Consider the following 22,013-nt stretch of genomic DNA (forward strand, 5'->3'; position numbering starts at 1 on the left):
GAACTCCGTTGGAAATGCTTGGCCGAAAGGGTCATTTGGTTAAAAGGGCCATTTGGCCGAAAGGGTCATTAGGCCGAAAGGTTCATTAGGCCAAAAGGGTCATTTGGTCGAAAGGGCCATTAGGCCGAAAAGGTCGTTTGACCGAAAGGGTCGTTTGGCCGAACAAGTGATTTGGCCGAATAGTTCATTTGAAAAGTGAAAAATTAGAAATGAGAAGAGAGACGTTTCACTTCTCACTCTTCATTTTTCTCTTCTCACTGTAAAAAGTGAGAAGCATGAATTGAGTAGTGAGACGTCTCACTACCCACCGGCCAAATGACCCTTCACCCGAAAATTAGTTCTATAATAAATTTGGCCGACAGAGGTCCTTCGTAGCTTACTGAGCGTACTGAGTGTCGTGGGTTCGATTCGCATTCTCCAATATATTTTTCAAATCAATATCTTCCACATAATGTACATATTCACATTGTAAATAAATTATGGTTGAACTCCGAGAAAAGTCGTAAAAAGTAGTGTCAAGAAAAAAATCCCAAAATATTGAGATTACAGTCGATCCATCATCATGCTTCGTTGAACATTCTCAGAACTTTAATGATTTTTATAGTTTCTTCAGAAACATTTCAAGGAATTCCAAGACACTTTACAAATAAATTACTTATTTAGATGATCGAGATGATAAAGTACAAAAAATGTTTTGTAATCTTGACTACAATGTTGCCTGACAATGGTTTATCTGATTTATTAACTGATTAATCATTTCAACTATAGCTGTTGACGTCAAATTCTCAATGAACCGATTACGCCAAAATTTCTGGTGTTTTACCATTACCAGAACTTTGCTTAAAGTATTTCTCACATAAATCCTAGAGGAAGTTTTTAAGGTATTCTATAGGAATCACAATATAATATATTCTTTTGCTTCCCAGTCCATTGGTACTGAAAATTATTATGTTTGATGTTTTTCTCTAGTACTGGTGTCAAAGGTCACAAACCCCAGTAACATTTTGGTTTATAATGGTTTCAAGGCACTTTTGGTAAATAATGGTCTTCAAGAGCGCTATAAACTAAAAACATTACTTGAGAAATAGACGTATGCAAATATTTTGAATATTTTAAGATTGAAACTGACCTTCGAAAAAGTATCTATCATTCCTATTCGCAAAGCTTGAACATGATCTCAAAAAATGAAAATCGATGTGAGTAAATGGACTACCATATTCTACTTTTATGCTGCACACACTTTATTGCACCGATTTTATTATGTATTTGTCGTATAAGTCGAGTAAGTACTGTTTCAATTTCACCCCTGCCTCATACTTGACTCGTCATTTCAAGTTCGAGACACTGTAGGCGACCTTACTGTTGAGGTTGAAATACATATCTGCAAAGATTATAAAGAGGTGGAATTAAATGGAACAGTACTAACTCGCCTTAAGATAACTGAAGAAAGTTCACAGAGCAGTAAGATCAATCGCAGTTTACTGAATTGATTTACTTTGTGACAAATGACAAGTATTAATTATTTTTAAGATAGTCTTGTGTCCATAAGAATCCATACTTACTTCTTCAATCGACAAACTCTAATTCCCAGCTCACTTTTACGGCAAAGATTTTTTTTCATAGAGCAGGAAATTCCACTAGCCCGGTACTTACTTATATTTACGACGGATTACAGAGTTTTACAAATCTGCATCTCTCCATCCCGAAGGATTTCTAGTTTATTCCGTTAACCAGAAGTTTTTAATAATAATCACTACGGTGTGTTTGAGTATTAAGCGGAAACATAAAAAAGCATCAACAACAACATCATCTCTACAACTACATAAGAAGAAAGTACAAAAAAATAATAAAATTTAGTTCCACCACAATTCTTGGTGCTCAGCACCGAGCAACGAAGTTAACAAGCTACGGTAGAAAAAGCTAGAGTTAAAGTAAAAGCCAAACACAACTACAACATCTACAACAACGCCAAACTAACAGAACAAGAGTTTCCCTTTCCCTGGTGGTGTCTTCGTCAACTTCGAGTCGAGGCAGCCTTCCCAGGCGGACGACCGGCTCTGCTATTGTAGTTAGCCACAGAGCCATCGCATCGTCAGTTGGTGTTTTCCGTCCGCCCGGGGAAGTCCACCTCCTCCCTCCCCCACAGCCCGCTAATCGAACTGAGACACAACCACCGAGAAAACAGGGAAAACTCTCCACCGAGCGCCCACAGTCAGCGTTTTGAAGGAAGCAGATAAGCCAACAACCAGCAAACCAAGCACCGGCACTGTTAACAACAGTCAAGAAGATGCTGCTGTACCTTGACGGCTACGATTTCAGCGTAGCCCAGCGAGCCACCCCGCAGTGTCGTTACGGATCGCTTTAATCCCTTTCGAAGGATGCGGCAGGATTTTTTCGCCGGATCCAAGGTGCCGTTGTCATCATCGTTCCGGCGGATGGGCGAAGACGTGGAAAAGAGAACAGGAGATGAAAAAGCACACAATTACTGCATGGTTCTGAGCATAGAATAAGTGTAGGGTATCAGGAAAAAACGGCTGCGGTGAGGATCTAATGACAAAAGTTGTCTGGATGGCACTGATGCTGCTGCTGCTGCTGCTGCTTGTCCCGTGCTCATATGGCAGCAACTGGATGTCAACTCAGTCGAGCCGGGATGCAATTTGCAGCGACATAACGCGCGGAAGGAAGCAGCAATTCAGAGTTTAATTTTACGTAAATGACCTGCCATCGTTTGCTCGGTCTAGTTGGCCACGCTTGACAGTAGTTGGGGTGGCAGATGCACGATCCCAGTGTGCCATGATTTTTTTTTGCATCTTGTGCTCATGCTTGGCGACAGATGACACATCGCGCACAGAGTAGGCGTATCAGCACAGAACGCTTCATCGTGAAATGGCCGTCGAGGGGATGGATATGGTGGCTCGTCCGGGTTATCTCGCCCATTATCTGGTGTTAATCGTGATGGGACGGTTTCGTGTCACTTTCTCTGGCTTCTTTCTCGACCATCATGGTTGATCGCTGCCACCACCTTTGATGGGCGCCCCTCGTTGACAGGCAAGTCGAGCGTGAAAATATCTATTGCGATGTCGAACGGGTTTCGATATGAGCGCTACTGTTGATGGCATGGCATGGCGATGTTCATTTTCCGGTCTCTCTAGGTGTGAAAATGTGAACACCATCGAATGGCTTTGTCGGTTGAATTAATTGCGCCATCATAAAAGTGAGTTGAAGTGGAATCATGCCAAGATATTATAAAATCATTTGATTTAGTTTATCGGTTTTTGAGATTTTTAATGTTTCCGTAGAATATTAAAAATTCTCTTATATGTAATAATAATGTTTGTAAGAAAACATCAGTGAAATGTAATCTATCAAATAATAAAAAATGACGATAATCACAAAAAAGTACTCGCTATTTCAAAATGGCAATCCAATTTCACAGCTTAGTCAATACGATTGACTTCTATGGAATTTGAACATTTTCCCAACACGCCATCATCTGATAAACGACATTCGTGTCCAATATGTCACGGGATCGGTGACATTCCACGAAATCAATCCTATTTCTATGTTCGCAGATTTATTTTTTGACCCGCTTGTCCGCTATCTGTGCAAGAATGACATGACATGATACACGTCCGACCGGAGCACACACACGCTGTCTTTCGCACTAATTAACGAAGCACATTGAAATCGATGAGCGTCATGTCCACTCCCCTGGCGCCCACAGTCATTAACATTGGCAGAAACACAATCGATCCCAGTAGGCCACTCACTATGTTCCTGTCGAGTTAATTAATCATAATTACATTATCGAAGCAGCAGTCCCTGCGGAATGGATCGTTCTTTAAGTGCGGCCGACTATTCAATCCGATGTCTTCCTGACATGCGATTCCTTCTCGTAGACTTCATCACTGTTGGTCGAGTTCAACGGTAATGGCAGCATGGTCATTCAGAGCAGACTATTTCGATCAGCCGATAGAGCCCGGAACCAATATCCTGGCCTACTAAGTGGTTCCGTATGTGATTTGTCACGTTTCCAGCAGCGGTGCGGAACATCGCATTAGAACGGATGCGTGTTTGTTCAATAGAGTGGTCCAAATTTATGTGGAATTGTTTTCAAAAGCAAAAGTTTTATCAAATGGAATGTCTAGCTCCAATGTGCACTTTAAATGAAAGTACTGAAGCAAAAGATTTTCCATCATATGGTCAGAAAACTAATACTTCTGATTTCCAAGAAAAACTTCCGATTTTCACACGGTAAAAAATAGGCACGTCCCTGAGAACTTATTTGCATTTGAATTTGCACTTTCCGGAAAAAAATCTTCCAATTTCCGGAAATCGGAAGGAAATCCTTCCATTTCCGGAAGGAAATCCTTCCATTTCCGGAAGGAAATCCTCTGAGATCTGGAAGGAATTCTGAAAGGGAATCCTCAGATTTCCGGAAACGAATCTTCGGAATTTCGAGAGGGGTTTATTCGATTTCCGGAAGTAAATTTTCTGATATTCGGAAGGGAATCTTCCAATTTTTGGATGGGAATCTTCCGATTTCTGGAAGAGAATTTCCAATGGAATCTTCCGGATTCAGAATGAGAATTTGCCTGCTTCCGGGAACGAATCTTCCGGTTTCTGATTCCGAACTAGAATTTTAAGATTTCCGGGCAAGAATCTTCAGATTCATGACAGGAATCCTCTGAATCGGGACCGGAATCTTTCGATTCCGGACAAGAATCTTCCGATTCCGGACAAGAATCTTCCGATTCCGGATAACAATCTTCCGATTCCGGATAGGAATCTTCCGATTTCGGATAGGAATCTTCCGATTCCGGATAGGAATCTTCCGATTTCGGATAGGAATCTTCCGATTCCGGATAGGAATCTTCCGATTTCGGATAGGAATCTTCCGATTCCGGATAGGAATCTTCCGATTTCGGATAGGAATCTTCCGATTCCGGATAGGAATCTTCCGATTCCGGATAGGAATCTTCCGATTCCGGATAGGAATCTTCCGATTCCAGATAGGAATCTCCCGATTCCGGATAGGAATCTTCGGATAGGAATTTTCCGATTCCGCATAGGAATCTTCCGATTCCGGATAGGAATCGTCCGATTCCGAATAGGGGTCGTCTGATTCCGGATAGGAATTTTCTGATTCCGGATAGGAATCTTCCGATTCCGGATAGGAATCTTCGATTCCGGATAGGAATCTTCCGATTCCGGATAGGAATCTTCCGATTCGGATAGGAATCTTCCGATTCCGGATAGGAATCTTCCGATTCCGGATAGGAATCTTCCGATTCCGGATAGGAATCTTCCGATTCCGGATAGGAATCTTCCGATTCCGGATAGGAATCTTCCGATTCCGGATAGGAATCTTCCGATTCCGGATAGGAATCTTCCGATTCCGGATAGGAATCTTCCGATTCCGGATAGGAATCTTCCGATTCCGGATAGGAATCTTCCGATTCCGGACAGGAATCTCCGATTCCGGACAGGAATCTCCGATTCCGGACAGGAATCTCCGATTCCGGACAGGAATCTCCGATTCCGGACAGGAATCTCCGATTCCGGACAGGAATCTCCGATTCCGGACAGGAATCTCCGATTCCGGACAGGAATCTCCGATTCCGGACAGGAATCTCCGATTCCGGACAGGAATCTCCGATTCAGGAAAGGCATCTTCCGAATCCGAAGAGGAAACTTCCGATTCCGGATAGGAATCTTCCGATTCCGGACAGGAATCTCCGATTCCGGACAGGAATCTTCCGATTCCGGACAGGAATTCTCCGATTCCGGACAGGAATCTTCCGATTCCGGACAGGAATCTTCCGATTCCGGATAGCAATTTTCCGATTCCGGATAGGAATCTTCCGATTCCGGATAGGAATCTTAAGATTCCGGATAGGAATATTCCGATTCCGGATAGGAATCTTCCGATTCCGGATAGGAATCTTCCGATTCCGGATAGGAATCTTCCGATTCCGGATAGGAATCTTCCGATTCCGGATAGGAATCTTCCGATTCCGGATAGGAATCTTCCGAATCCGGATAGGAATCTTCCGAATCCGGATAGGAATCTTCCGAATCCGGATAGGAATCTTCCGAATCCGGATAGGAATCTTCCGATTCCGGATAGGAATCTTCCGATTCCGGATAGGAATCTTCCGAATCCGGATAGGAATCTTCCGATTCCGGATAGGAATCTTCCGATTCCGGATAGGAATCTTCCGATTCCGGATAGGAATCTTCCGATTCCGGATAGGAATCTTCCGATTCCGGATAAGAATCTTCCGATTCCGGGTAGGAATCCTCCGATTCCGGACAGGAATCTCCGATTCCGGACAGGAATCTCCGATTCCGGACAGGAATCTCCGATTCCGGACAGGAATCTCCGATTCCGGACAGGAATCTCCGATTCCGGACAGGAATCTCCGATACCGGACAGGAATCTTCCGATTCCGGACAGGAATCTTCCGATTCCGGACAGGAATCTTCCGATTCCGGACAACAGTCTTCCGATTCCGGACAGGAATCTTCCGATTCCGGACAGGAATCTTCCGATTCGGACAGAAATCTTCCGATTCCGGACAGGAATCTTCCGATTCCGGACAGGAATCTTCCGATTCCGGACAGGAATCTTCCGATTCGGACAGGAATCTTCCGATTCCGGACAGGAATCTTCCGATTCCGGACAGGAATCTTCCGATTCGGACAGGAATCTTCCGATTCCGGACAGGAATCTTCCGATTCCGGACAGGAATCTTCCGATTCCGGACAGTCATCTTCCGATTCCGGACAGGAATCTTCCGATTCCGGACAGGAATCTTCCGATCCCGGACAGAAATCTTCCGATTCCGGACAGGAATCTCCCGATGCCGGACAGGAATCTCCGATTCCGGACAGGAATCTCCGATTCCGGACAGGAATCTCCGATTCCGGACAGGAATCTCCGATTCCGGACAGGAATCTCCGATTCCGGCCAGGAATCTCCGATTCCGGACAGGAATCTCCGATTCCGGACAGGAATCTCCGATTCCGGACAGGAATCTCCGATTCCGGACAAGAATCTCCGATTCCGGACAGGAATCTGTCGATTCCGGATATGAATCTTCCGATTCCGGATAGGAATCTTCCGATTCCGGATAGGAATCTTCCGATTCCGGATAGGAATCTTCCGATTCCAGATAGGAATCTTCCGATTCCAGATAGGAATCTTCCGATTCCGGATAGGAATCTTCCGATTCCGGACAGGAATCTTCCGATTCCGGACAGGAATCTTCCGATTCCGGACAGGAATCTTCCGATTCGGACAGGAATCTTCCTATTCCGGACAGGAATCTTCCGATTCCGGAAAGGAATCTTCCAATTCCAGACAGGAATCTTCCAATTCCGGACAGAAATCTTCCGATTCCGGACAGGAATCTTCCGATTCCGAACAGGAATCTTCCGATTCCGGAAAGGACTCTTCCAATTCCGGACAGGAATCTTCCGATTCCGGACAGGAATCTTCCGATTCGGACAGGAATCTTCCGATTCCGGACAGGAATCTTCCGATTCCGGACAGGAATCTTCCGATTCCGAACAGGAATCTTCTGATTCCGGACAGGAATCTTCCGATTCCGGACAGGAATCTTCCGATTTTGGACAGGAATCTTCCGATTCCGGACAGGAATCTTTCGATTCCGGACAGGAATCTTCGATTCCGGACAGGAATCTCCGATTCCGGACAGGAATCTCCGATTCCGGACAGGAATCTCCGATTCCGGACAGGAATCTCCGATTCCGGACAAGAATCTTCCGATTCCGGACAAGAATCTTCCGATTCCGGACAGGAGTCCTCCGATTCCGGACAGGAATCCTCCGATTCCGGACAGGAATCTTGCAATTCCGGGCAGGAATCTTCCTATTTCGGACAGGAATCTTCCGATTTCGGGCAGGAATCTTCCGATTTCGGGCAGGAATCTTCCGATTTCAGGCAGGAATCTTCCGATTCCGCACAGGAATCTCCGATTCCGGGCAGGAATCTTCCGCTTCCAGACAGGAATTATCTGATTCCGGACAGGAATCTCCGATTCCGGACAGGAATTATCTGATTCCGGACAGGAATCTTCCGATTCCGGACAGGAATCTTCCGATTCCAGGTAGGAATCTTCTGATTCTGAACAAGAATCTTCCGATTCCGGAAAGGAAGCTTCCGATTCTGGACAGGAATCTTCCGATTCCGGACAGGAATCTTCCAATTACGGGCAAGAAATTTCCGATTCCGGGCAGGAGTCTTCCGATTACGGGCAAGAATCTTCCGATCACGGACAGGAATCTTCCAATTACGGGCAGGAATCTTCCAATTCCGGTCAGGAATCTTCCAATTCCGGACAGGAATCTTCCAATTACGGGCAAAAATCTTCCGATTCCGGACAGGAATTCTTCGATTGCGGGCAAGAATCTTCCGATCCCGGAAAGGAATCTTCCGATTCTGGACAGGAAACTTCTTTTTCCGGACAGGAATCTTCCAATTACGGGCAGGAATCTTCCGATTCCGGACAGTAATCTTCCAATTCCGGACAGGAATCTTCCGATTCCAGTTAGGAACCTTCTGACCCTGAACAAGAATCTTCCGATTCCGGAAAGGAATCTTCCGATTCTGGACAGGAATCTTCTGATTCCGGACAGGAATCTTCCGATTCCGGGCAGGAATCTTCCGATTCCGGGCAGGAATCTTCCGATTCCGGGCAGGAGTCTTCCGATTCCGGGCAGGAATCTTACAATTCCGGGCAGGAATCTTCCAATTCCATGCATGAATCTTTCCGATTCCGGACAGCAATCTTCCCATTCCGGACAGGAATCTTCCGATTTCGGACAAGAATCTTCCGATTCCGGACAGGAATCTTCCGATTCCGGACAGGAATCTTCAATTACGGGCAGGAATCTTCCGATTCCGGGTAGGAATCTTCCGACTCTGAACAAGAATCTTCCGATTCCGGAAAAGAATCTTCCGATTCTGGACAGGATTCTTCTGATTCCGGACAGGAATCTTCCAATTACGGCAGGAATCTTCCGATTCCGGCAGAAATCTTCCGATTCCGGGCAGGAGTCTTCCGATTCCGGGCAGGAATCTTCCGATTCCGGCAGGAATCTTCCGATTCCATGCATGAATCTTCCGATTCCGGACAGGAATCTTCCGATTTCGGGCAGGAATCTTCCGATTTCGGGAAGGAATCTTCCGATTTCGGAAGGAATCTTCCGATTCCGGAAAGGAATCTTCCGATTTCGGACAGGAATCTTCCGATTTTGTACAAGAATATTCCGATTTCGGACAGGAATTTTCCGATTCCGGACAGGAATCTTCCGATTCGGACAGGAATCTTCCGATTCCGGACAGGAATCTTCCGATTCGGACAGGAATCTTCCGATTCCGGACAGGAATCTTCCGATTCGGACAGGAATCTTCCGATTCCGGACAGGAATCTTCCGATTCCGGACAGGAATCTTCCGATTCCGGACAGGAATCTTCCGATTCCGGACAGGAATCTTCCGATTCCGGACAGGAATCTTCCGATTCCGGACAGGAATCTTCCGATTCCGGACAGGAATCTTCCGATTCCGGACAGGAATCTTCCGATTCCGGACAGGAATCTTCCGATTCCGGACAGGAATCTTCCGATTCCGGACAGGAATCTTTCGATTCCGGACAGGAATCTTCCGATTCCGTACAGGAATCTTCCGATTTCGGACAGGAATCTTCCGATTCCGGACAGGAATCTTCCGATTCCGGACAGGAATCTTCCTATTCCGGACAGGAATCTTCCTATTCCGGACAGGAATCTTCCGATTCCAGACAGGAATCTTCCGATTCCAGACAGAAATCTTCCGATTCCGGACAGGAATCTTCCGATTCCGGGCAGGAATCTTCCGATTCCGGACAGGAATCTCCGATTCCGGAAAGGAATCTCCGATTCCGGACAGGAATCTCCGATTCCGGACAGGAATCTCCGATTCCGGACAGGAATCTCCGATTCCGGACAGGAATCTCCGATTCCGGACAGGAATCTCCGATTCCGGACAGGAATCTCCGATTCCGGACAGGAATCTCCGATTCCGGACAGGAATCTCCGATTCCGGACAGGAATCTTCCGATTCTGGACAGGAATCATCCGATTCCGGACAGGAATTATCTGATTTCGGACAGGAATCTTCCGATTCCGAACAAGAATCTTCCGATTCCGAACAGGAATCTTCCGATTCCGAAATGGAATCTTCCGATTCCGAACAGGAATCTCACGATTCCGAACAGAAATATCTCGATTCCAGAATCCACTGACTCCGGACAAAAAAAAATCTGCCGACTTTCGAAGGGATGTTTTAAGGACAATCAAGACATAGTCCAGAAGTGGCTACGATAATGGCCGTCCTAGCACACACCTTGAGTTTCTAGTAAGGCAATTAACATATCTGAAAGCCCTTTTTTTCGAGCATTCTGCAAGTGAGCAAATATAAAAAACTGGCTTCCATCGTTTTCTGCCGTTTACTTTTGGAGGTCTGTACTCCTGAATGCGCTATGCAGATTTAAATTTGATTCCAACGATTCACCTTTAGACTTCCGGAATGGAGTTTTCCGATTTCCAGAAGGAATTTTTCTGATTTCTGAAACGAAAAAAAAATGGTCGTAAAAAACTGCGGCAAAATCTGTTGATTCCTTCCGAAAGAAAACTGCGGACTTCTATCGGTAAAATCTGCCCATTTCCATCGAAAGAATTTGTCGATTCATATTATCAAGATTTTAATCGATTATTTTTATTATGTGCCGACTCCTAAACAAAAAAAATCTGGCAATTTTTATCGTTAAAGTCTGCCGATTCCTATTAGGGAAGTCCGTTCTGAAATCCGAAGATTCCTATTTAATATCGCAATATCTAGATTATAGCTATAGCAAGAAGATAGATAGACGATTTAGAACAGAGGCATGTGAATACGTATAAATATCTGCAGATGATAAGTATCTTTCACTTCCAAGTAGAATTGTGAAAAAAAATCAAAATAAGTCAACGATTACAAACATTAATCTATAATTCTTCAACATGAATCTGATTCAATGTTTTTCAACAAGGGTCTGGAGTTTTCAATAGGAATATGCAATCATTTTACCTACCATCAGGTGTTCACCACATGTTAAATATTGTAGAAATGTGCTCCTTCAACTTCTATTCATGGACTTCATAGCCACAAGGAACACACTATGGCTCTCTGTATAAATTGACACGATAAGTCCAAAACTAGTGGATTTACGTAGCCACGGGTTTCAAAAACGTTCTCTTCGAAACGCGAGAAAGCAGGAAGAATATCGTGACAATCTTTCGAACTCCACGCTTGCGATATACCGTCATCGGGGGTGACAATGGATCAAATGGGGGTGACAATGGGTCACTGTTTCAACCTTTTTGAACGATTTTGCTGTACGACCTCCAGACTGCCGGTGAGAGCGATGACACATTCTCACCCCCAGACCCATTGTCACCCCCGATGGCGGTAATTTTTACAATAATTCGCCATAATAATATGTGACTGACAAATTAGAGGATAATATGTGACTGATGTTCTTATGCTTCATATGAAGGATGTTTTTCGGAAGAATTCAGATGACAGTTCCGACTTCTGATTTGGACCACTCTAGTGTCGACCCAGCAGGATATGTCGGACTCGATAGATCACACAATCGGCTGCTAATTTCTGTTCCGGAGACACGTCCCCGGCGATTCCATCTTCGTCGTAATTGACTTGATTGGAGGTGTTGCCTTTCAACAAAGCAGGCTTCGTCTCATCGTCGGTATGTTCCTCCGCCGACTGTCCGGACCTGTATGGAAACGACGAAAGCATTGTGCATCTACACCAAAAAAATAAATAAATTACCTTCACTGTCTGGAACACGTCTATCGGTGGCAATCCGACTTCTCCTTTCGAGCCTTTGTCCCCGGGTCGTCCCTGGAGATGCAAAACAGAAACAAAAAAATGCACAGAGATTTTAATTGAAAAGTTGTACCACCGCCGACTTGGATCGGAAAATTGGGGTTTGTGGGGGTTGACAGTCAGCACAAATTGAGCGTAAATTCATGACATACTACAACTTGCAGACTTTACGGTGAGAGGGACACTTACCGGTTCGCCCTTGGGACCGTCCAGCCCGATTGGCCCCTGGGTTTTTGTTTTTGTTCCAAGTTCCGCAAAAAACAATGGACCGGACACCGGTCATTCGTTCGTTGTTGGCGTCGCAATCCCCAGAGGTTGGTCAGACAGGGTCAGGATCGTTGTTGTCCATCCAGCCGGACGAGAAGGTGGTTTGTTGAACAGATGAGTCGAGAGACAGTGGGAAAAAACGGAGAAAGAGGTACAATCCGATTAGTTTGTTGGTTCCGTCCGACAACGACGAGACAACGATGAAGCATCTGTTTTTGTGAGGAGCAACAAACAGAGTGCGTGTTTCGTTTACTTTTATCGTTGGAAAGATAAACAGAAAAGTAATAAATTACTGCTGGTGATGGTTAGTTGGTTCAATGGTTGTGGAGATGCTCGGAAGCTGATAGTAATAGACAGCCCCGAGGTGGATCTGGAGTAAGTTTGTGCGCATAGAGATAATGGGTGGAAGGAAGACAGGGTGATGATCCAGGAGGGGCACCTAAAACCAGAAAACCAACAGAGCAGGTTAGGTTGGAAATGAGTGTACCGAACGTACATAAACTACGAGCATGGCAAGAACCAGTGGGCAGATGAGGATGCAAATGTTTAAGTGGTGGTTCAAAATCTATGGAATGATGAATGGGGTGCGATGGGTTGAATCGGAGGACAAATAGCTTCGAGCGTTGCATATTGCAAATATTCAAATTCTATGTTGTGTTAGATCATCTATGTTAGTCTTTCTATTTTCGGCCTGATTGGAAGTTAGAAAAATCAAACATCATCACATCAAGTCTGTCATTCACAGCTGAAAGAATAATGATTTCTGTTTTAGTTTATACTTCCCTAGCTACTCTTTAAAACAGCAAACATAACTGGTTTAAAATATCTTAAGCTATGATTAATCACTCATCCCACAAAGAACATCAGAGCGATTTCCGCTCCATGACTGTAACAAATCTCGCGGATCATCATTCATCTCCCGAATTTATGTATGTTCAAATAAGACAATATCCAGCCACGCATAAAAAAATCATAAATCACGAGCAAACCATCTTAAAAAGACTAATACGATTTAATCCATCTCGAAAGACGTCTAGTCAGAAGGAGTTGAGCTCAACGGAGACTCGCAGTAGTTGTTTACCAGCGCGAAAACCCCAAATTAACATACCTCCTTGACTGACACGTCATCCATCTCGCTTTCCTCGGCGGAAGGGGTTATGATGCCGTACCCGAGACAAGACGGTCGAGCAGCAAAGTGTTGACAGCGGAGAAGAACGGGCGACACACTTGAAAGTAATAAATTCAATCCTCGAGACATCTCCATTTAGCTGCGCTTGTCGCCACCCAAATCCTCCGTTCGTCGTCCCCACTACTGGAGAATTGGAAACTGGTGTGGCGTAGCGCGTCTTGGAAAATCAAGCAGCAAAAATTTAATTTCCATCCGAAGCTATCTGCCGCTGCAGATGACAATCATAATGTGATCAATCTGGCTGGCTGTCACTGCGTAGTCTGCGCACGAGTGATCGATTGAATCCTTCAAACATCTTTAATCAATTTTCCCTACAGCAAGCGAAGGAATTTTTGCGTTCGAAGCGATGATCTGTTGATTCTAAACTATCCGGCTAATCCGTTTCCACTGGAACGAGAGAGCTGGCTTTATTACCGTTCTCGAATGGATGAACTTTTGCCAAACTTGACGGGGCTTTCATGTCTGTCAAGTCCACCCATCCGCCTTTCTATCGGAAGGCAACGGCAGTGAGTAGCACGCTTCAAACTGATGCACTACTTGCACTTGAAAGAGTGCGCCTTTGTACATGGGAAGGGGAGCTGTTTAGGGGAAAAGCGAGCAAAATAAATGCAACAATGGATGTTATCGGTTCATAATTTCGCAGTTAATTATTTATTATCATTTTAACCCGCTCATGGTATTTCGCCTTTTTTTGCAAAGGTAAACGGAAATCTCCAACCCAATCCTGGATAGACAATCCAAATAGTGTAGGATTCACCTGTTTTATTTGTATAGCCGAACGAGTCGAAACACGTTTGGAAGCCGGATGGGAAATCCTTCTCGCTATCGACGGCCGCTTCCTCTAATGGAACGTACACACGGTCAAGCAGTTCGACCAACATTGACTCCACCTCCCGTTAATTCAAACATTCATCAATTTTTATCAACACCGACACGAACAATCAATTTATTCGACCAACAATATCACACACGAACGACCGAAGCACCAACTCGAGCACCAACCATCAAAAATATATGGGGGTTTGTGCAACTTCACTACAAATGCTCAAACATGTTCGGCGAACCTTGACTCCACCCCCGACAACTCAAACCAAAATCAAACCGTTTTAATTTTTCCCAACCGAGCCGCCAACTGTCAAATGGTTGTTCGAACAACTTCACACACGTTCCAACAAAGCAGCAACCGAAGCGTTTTCTTGGGGGTGGAGCCAATGTTCGTCGAACTGCTTGACTGGTGTGTACGTAGCATAACGGCTACAGTTAATAGCCGCGACCGCGACTCTCCGTTGATGCGTGTGCACGCCCCCGAGATTTGACTGGAAGAGGCAGAGTCATGACTTACTGCTTGCCGATTGACACGGTTTGGTGTGAATAAGGGCATTATAAGGGCATTTTACTCAAACCCCACATTCCCCTTCTTTTCTCATGAAAAACGCAAAAAAAACTTCGAGCGATGCTTGTTTTCTCCTGGGTTATTTAAATGATACGAAGGTGAATATCTGTTGCATTTGAGATTAACTCCTTTGAAAAACTGCACACCAAAATAAACCTGTGTCAACATCATGGTTTTAATACAGAACAATAATATAAAACATGGGTTCCCAAACTGTGGGTCGCAGCATTCAGGGGTAGTGGGCTGATCAATGGTGGGTCGCGAAAGACAAATCGTGATTCATACTTTCGTCCCTATTCTGTCCCACAAATTTATACCAGCTTTTAGATAAGGATCTAAGTAATGAATGGATCATTAGAGCACAACAAATTTTACGAAGTTTTTTGTTATGCGAGATTTTAACAAAAACAATGAAACCGTCTAAGACGAATTAAGTACTCTCCATTTAATTCCACCAATTATTTTCGATATCTTTGCAGATACGTGTTTCGACCACAACTGTGTGGTCGTCTTCAGTGTCTCGTACTTGACTCGTAGTCAAGAATAGACGTAGACGGTTGAATACATTCCACTAAAAGAGCTTAATATATTTTTCTGAAAAACAATGAAGTCTAATATGTATCCAATCCAAATAAAATTAAAAATTGATGATATTTTGGCAAATACAATGATGGGGTATGAAGCAATTTATTATGATTTCTTCAATCTAACGCGAACTTATTTTTACTCAAATTTACGCTTGCTTTTTACGCTTGCCATAAATTTACAAGGGGTGAATCGAATTTGACATATGCTGTGAACTTAATTTTTTGTAACATCGTGGTAGCCATGAAGTGAGGTTTCGAATTCGTTACCTAAGAGATTTGTTGAGTTGTTATTTACAATCAACGAGGAATTTCACCCATTGTCATTTCTTAAATATTCTTCTATTTCAGGCATTTTATTTGTTTAATAGAGAAATAAGAAGGCGAAATGTATCAGTACGGATGGATTAGCGTTGTTTTCAGCGATGTCAGTAACGGATTATTGGTTTCGACTATCTTATCAAAAGTCAATTGCAACAGTGAACGATGTTCGCCTACAATTCTGAATCGTGCTTGTTTATAATGAACATTGTAAGATGTTGTCCTTCCTTTTTTAGAATTCGACGCCACCACCGTGTTATATCTTTTTGTGTAAACCCTTCTGCAGACGGTGTTAAAGCTTTCTGAATATTGTAACATCTTAATACATGTAAATAATCATGCTGCATAGGAGCGGTTTTTCAATAAACATCCCTCACTCCTTCCTCCTCCGTGGTAGTAAGCTTTGATTTCAAACTATCTAATCAGGGTTCTCGGGTACGTTTTATATACACGTCACGGGCTTGGTGGTCATATGGCTACCGCTTCTGCCGCATACGCAGGAGGTCGTGGGTTAAGTCCCAGGCCCGTTCCATTCCTCCTACTTTGTATCTTTTCATATATTTCTCAATGCTCTAGCAATCGCTAGAACTAGAAATGGGCTTTCAAACCGTTTCCATCTTCTATCCCTATACCTACAACTTGATTAGTTCTAGCAGGTAACTGTCAGAATTCGAAATGAGCCAAAAAAAGCTCGTTTCGACATCCAATACCACCCTTTCATTACTATCACATTGGCAACCCGTTAACCAAGACGAACCTCTGCCATAAAAACCTAACCCCCAGATTCCAATAAAACTCCGCAGGAACTCGTGGCGAGTGCAGAGGTGTTTCTCGGCTTGCAGTGGGCGAGTGACTGCATCATCAATTCCTTCCCATCCCCCGATGACCGTGAGGACGTGGCCAGCGCCGTTATCGACCATCCAAAAATACTAGAGCTCTCGGACTGTGCACATTGAGGGTGTATAGCAAATCCCATGCTTCCATCCATTGGTTCCCTGTGCAATTGCGATTGTTCTGGTCGATCACGGAGTAGCAACTACGAATTGCACGGTCATCATGCTCATGCTCATGCTCATAGTGGTGAGATGTAAGTTTTGGTTATTTTCCTGTGAATCAACCACCTCATTTATCTCTTTACCACATAAGCTCTTTCGTGCATATTGCATCTCATAAATTCAAGATTTTTCATTGGCATTTATAGTCGACACCTTATGGCTTAGAAATAAATTAGAATCTAGTGACTATATTCGAAACACCAAAATCATAGATTTTGCTTTTAAGTTGTTATCTTCCCGAGGTTTCTGAAGGTTCAGGTTTTCCGGAAAACCACGCAAAGACCCAAACAAATGACTGCGCGAATTATGCAGTAGTGTTGTAACGCTATATGTATATCATACCGATGTGGAACTCGTGTTTTATATGAATAAAATAGGGACGCTAAATTGCAATTGTTCCAAATCTGTACCTCAAACGAAGTAAATATTAATAAAATGTAATTAAATTGAAGAAATCTCAAACCAAGTTTTAAAAACATGCTCAAACCCAAATAATAACAGCTTAATGTTTTCAACAGAAATTTCAAAGAGTCACCGATTGCTAAGATCCATCTTTGAAAATTATAGTGGACACATCATATGTCAAAAGGGGTGATTCAAAGTATTATGGCTTCAGCGCGTAAAAACCTGGATAACTTTATATGTAGTCCTTACAGATTACGACATATCGACTAACTGATAAGCTTCATGTACACAAGCAAGGCCAATCATTTAATCAGGCCTGCCCAACCTTTTCAATCCTCGGACCAACTTTCAGAATTAACACCTGCTGGCGGCAACTATTTTTTAAATATTTTTCCAAAATAATCAATGTTATTTCTCATTTTTCCAGAATAGCCAAAAAAATTCTTCAGAGGAAAACTAAACACTATTGAATTGCCTTCGAAAATTCAGTTTTTACGTAACAGGAATTTTAATTTACCAGAGTACCAGGAAAGCTAAACTACTAGCTTCTTCGGGATCATTCAGATCGGGCATTGGTTTTTCTTTATCTTGTAAAAATAGTGCGATTTCGTTTCGAAGAGAATAAAATCTCTCAAGCCTGGTACCACGGCTTACTCAACAAACTTCGCAATAATACAGCAAACCTCCATATTCTGCTTCCATTTCCGTCAACATCATTTAGAATTGGAGGTTGTGGATCCCCCGCGATAATTGGCTTAATGGCGAGCGTCAGTTCTTCAGAAATATTGATCGTTTTCGCACACGGATTATCTTGGTGAATAATGCAATGCGCTGGGAAATATAACCATACAACTATGACTGCTTTTCCTATCTTCGATTCTTACAATGCCATTTCTGTGAATCTTACAATGCCAGTGTTCTTAAACCGCCATTTCCAGTGCCGGCTTCATCAGTTGTAAGGCCACTTAAGTTTTTAGAAGAGTGTCTAAGCTTCAGGTCTTTTCCGGTAGTCGTTCCACTCATTGAGATTAAAACTGCCAATTATTAAAAGATGATCATCAACTCCCCTTATATGGGGCACACACTTATGGTATTCGTACCATGGTACAAGGCGACAAGAAAATAATTTCAAGGCTATCTTTAATGAAGACAATAATTGGTATGGCACTCATTTCAAGATTTTTGTACCATGGTACGAATACCACAAGTGCCCCCCCCATATTATGAAGACACCTACCTGCACCATGTTTTCAACATCAGTATTGCCATCGATTCCGAGAGAGTAGAATTTGAAGCAGGCGGCTTTTTCACGTAACGTAGTGTTCAAATCTTCTGAAAGAGGTTTTACGCACTGTGTTCCGAGGCAAACTAATGCTACTTAAGGAGACTTTTCCAGACGCGTTTTTGCAAACCAAAATATATCATTTCTCACAATTTAACCACCTAAATTGCACTCACCCTAAGAAACCAGCGACAGTATCCAAAAAGTACCCTGACAGGATCGCCAAAATATGTGGCCGTCAATGATCGGAACGAAAAGATATGACCTCGACTCTCCGTGGATGCATGTGCACGCCCCCGAGATCTGATTGGAAGAGGCATGAGAGTCATGACTTGCTGCTCGCCGACTGACACGCTGAGGTATGAATCTATGAACACACGCTAAAGGCATTTTACTCAAACCTCACGCCCCTGATTTACCGTTTCCACAGCGACAAAAAGTAATAGGGCACAACACGAACGAATCTCTTTATCTTTCGTTCCTCAAGAAATTTGGCGTTGACTGGCCTTGTTGTTTTCTAATTTCTTTGCAGTGTGAATGAGACGAAGCAGACCGTGCACTACCCTATACTGGCATTGCAACCTTTTGGCGATTTGTTGCAGAAATCTGACGTTTTTTAAGGATTTTTCCGATTAAGAAAAGAGATCTAATTATTCTCAACAATATTTTGGCGGGACTAAAAATTTCCGACCAGAAGTCAGCTAATTGCGAAAAGAAGCCTGTTGAGCAGCAGGATTCTGTCGGTCGGAAAACGGCGGGTACCAAGCAGAAATATCCCGATTCCCTGTGAGCAGAAATTATCAGCGAAATTCGGCCGTATCAGTTATTATAGCGATTACGAATCCAGTATTTTGCGCACGGTAATGGCGACCAAGTGAGTGCCTTTTTGACATTCAAGAGGGGAAAATATTTACATATTTGGATCAATGTAGGCTTGGATTCAATCCAAAATATTGGCACTCAGCAGATCTGCTTTGAACTAACATTTTTTTTTTTATCAAAAGTCAAAACATTCTTTGTTGATTCGTCCATATTTTTCATTGCTTACAATTAGTTCTATCAAATTTCAAATTAATTTCAATACGCTCTTTTATAATTTTAATTTTCGAATCAAAATCAACAAGCCATTTGCATCTACATACATATTTTAATAAAAATCGTCGGATGTGGTATGCGTGGGTCTATAGGAATGAATTGCCATATGACTTTATTTTATAATCGGGGTTTTTGATTTCAGTTACTAATTCACTATGAAATCTGGTAATATATCAAAAGATACTAATTTGCACAATATTTTATTTTCAAAGTGATCTTAAATCGTATTTGAAGTAACTAATTTGTTTAATGTTACAAGTCCTCAACTTAGTGGATACTCGCAAGGATCAGTTAACTTGACGAACGGTCTCCAGACTCCAGAACACTTGGACGAAATTTACGAGCATATTATTTTATTGTTTGTAGGGATTTGTAGGAACTAAAAGAAACTCTTTTTTTTATCTATTGCGTTTATTTGACAGGCTCAGGCGTGTATAACACTTAACGGAGAAGAAACTCTTTTAAAAATTGAAAAATTTAAAAACATTCTCCATACGTATGAGAAAGTCCGTCCGGTAGAAAATAATTATACGCCAAGTTCTGATGTTTGTTCATAGTAGAAAAGTTTGAAGGAGTCCATATGTTTGCCTGCGTCTACATGAACTGCATAATTATTTAATTTCATAACACCATACACATGAAAAAACAATAATGAAAAGGATATCTTTGAGAGAGGGCTGGATTGCTTAACAACACAAAGCACTATGCGAATGAATGGGACTATGGACTATGCGAAATTGAAATCAATTGCAACCAGTATCTTCTGATATAATTTATGTTTACTTTCATATTTCATAGTAAATTCTTAGAAAATATTTAGTTATCATGAACTCTTCCTAACTGAAATCGAAAATGCGGATAAAATAACATTATCTGTGCCAGTCTATGCAATTTTCGGATTGGAAATTGTCTCGACTTCCCTGGGCATAAAAGTATAATCGTGCTAGCCTCATGATATACGAATGCAAAAAATGGTAACCTGGCTTAGAAACCTCGCAGTTAATAACTGTGGAAGTGCTTAATGAACACTAAGCTGCGAGGCGGCTCTGTCCCAGTGTGAAATGCCAATAAGAAGAAGATAACCGGAACCAAATAGTTTTTCATGAATAGCTTCTAATTTTGAGAAAACCCGCGTTAGATGTCTTTCGCCATACACTTTTCTGGTGGTTCATTTTTTTTATGTCTTTATTATCGAGACTTTCAGCCCGAGGCTGGCTTGTCTCGTGGATGGTTAACTCATGCTGGCTATTTTGCGCATATAATATAGCGCCTGGATGTTGCTGCGGCGGGTAGAAAATCAGCACTGCCAATAATTCATTCAAATAAATTTGAATTTAAAAAGAATTAATTGTAAGCAATGAAATATACGAACGAATTAACGAAGAATATGTTTTGACTCAAGGCTGAGTTGCTGGTTGCCAATATTTTGAATTGAATCAAAGCCTACATTGATCCAAATATGTAAATATCGTCTTACTCATGAATGTCTAAAAGGCACTCACTTGTCCGTCATTATCGAGCGCAAAGTACTGGATAGAAATCTGCTATTCTCGAGTGAGCAAAAACCTGCCCATTCCGAAAGAGCAGAAAACATCCAATTTCGAGCGAGCCTAAGCATACATCTGCCGAGTCGAAGCTAGCAGGAATCTGCCTACCCCGAGTAGGCTCTGCCGATTCTGATTAGGAAACTGATTCTGAGCAGAAATCTACGATTCCGAATGAGTCAATGAGTGAGTTACGAAACAATAATCTGCCAGTTCTAGTTAGAAATCTACTTATTCCGAGTAGGATTCTGACAAATCTCAGTAGAAATCTGCCTGTTTCGAACAAAAAATTACCGATTATGAACCGGAATCTGCCGATATTAGCAGGAATCTGCCTAATTCGAGCAAGAATCTTTTGATTCCGAGCAGGTTATCTATCTGTTCCGAGGATGAATCTGTTGATTCCGAGCAGGCATCTGCTGGTTCCGAGGTCGATCTGCCGATTTCAGGCTGGAATCTGCCGTTTCCTTGCCGAAATCTGCCGTTTTCGAGCCAAAATCTGCTATTTTCGAGCAGGAATCTGCCTATTCCGAGCCGAAATCTTACGTTGCAATGCAGGAATGTGCTGATTTCGTGAAAGAATCTGTCGATTCCGAGAAGGAAACTGCCAATTCCGAGCAGGATTCTGCCAATTTTAAGAAAGAATCTACCGGTTGCCAGCCGAAATCGGCCATTTTTGAACCGGAATCTTCTGATTTCGACCCGTAATCTACGATGTCCAGAAGGAATCTGACGATTTCGAAAAAGATCTGCCAATTACGAATCAGAATCTGCCATTTTCGGGCCGGAATCCGTCGATTCGGAGAAGGAATCTGCCGATTGCGAGAAGAAATTTTTATTTTTTTAAACTTTCTAGAAATCTAACGAATCCGAGCAGGAATCTGACGAAAAAGAGCAAGAATCTGCCATTTTTGAGCTCAAAT

General features: G+C 42.8%; 1 protein-coding gene across 15 annotated transcripts in view; it reads right to left on the minus strand.

The window, feature by feature from the left end:
- Positions 1–22,013, minus strand: part of LOC134221577 (collagen alpha chain CG42342) — a 638,959-nt gene that overhangs the window by 172,117 nt on the left and 444,829 nt on the right. For 10 of the 15 annotated variants that reach the window (XM_062700773.1, XM_062700777.1, XM_062700769.1 and 7 more), the window contains 3 exons: positions 12,145–12,180; positions 11,899–11,970; positions 2,300–2,368 (listed from right to left, as the gene is read on the minus strand). In XM_062700773.1, the coding sequence (XP_062556757.1) occupies positions 2,300–2,368; positions 11,899–11,970; positions 12,145–12,180 (177 nt within the window). The remainder of the gene's footprint in view (positions 1–2,299; positions 2,369–11,898; positions 11,971–12,144; positions 12,181–22,013) is intronic. The other 5 variants (XM_062700820.1, XM_062700835.1, XM_062700800.1 and 2 more) reach the window with 2 other exon arrangements.

The sequence above is a fragment of the Armigeres subalbatus genome, chromosome 1 (genome assembly GCF_024139115.2).
Source record: "Armigeres subalbatus isolate Guangzhou_Male chromosome 1, GZ_Asu_2, whole genome shotgun sequence".
Lineage (NCBI taxonomy): Eukaryota > Metazoa > Arthropoda > Insecta > Diptera > Culicidae > Armigeres > Armigeres subalbatus.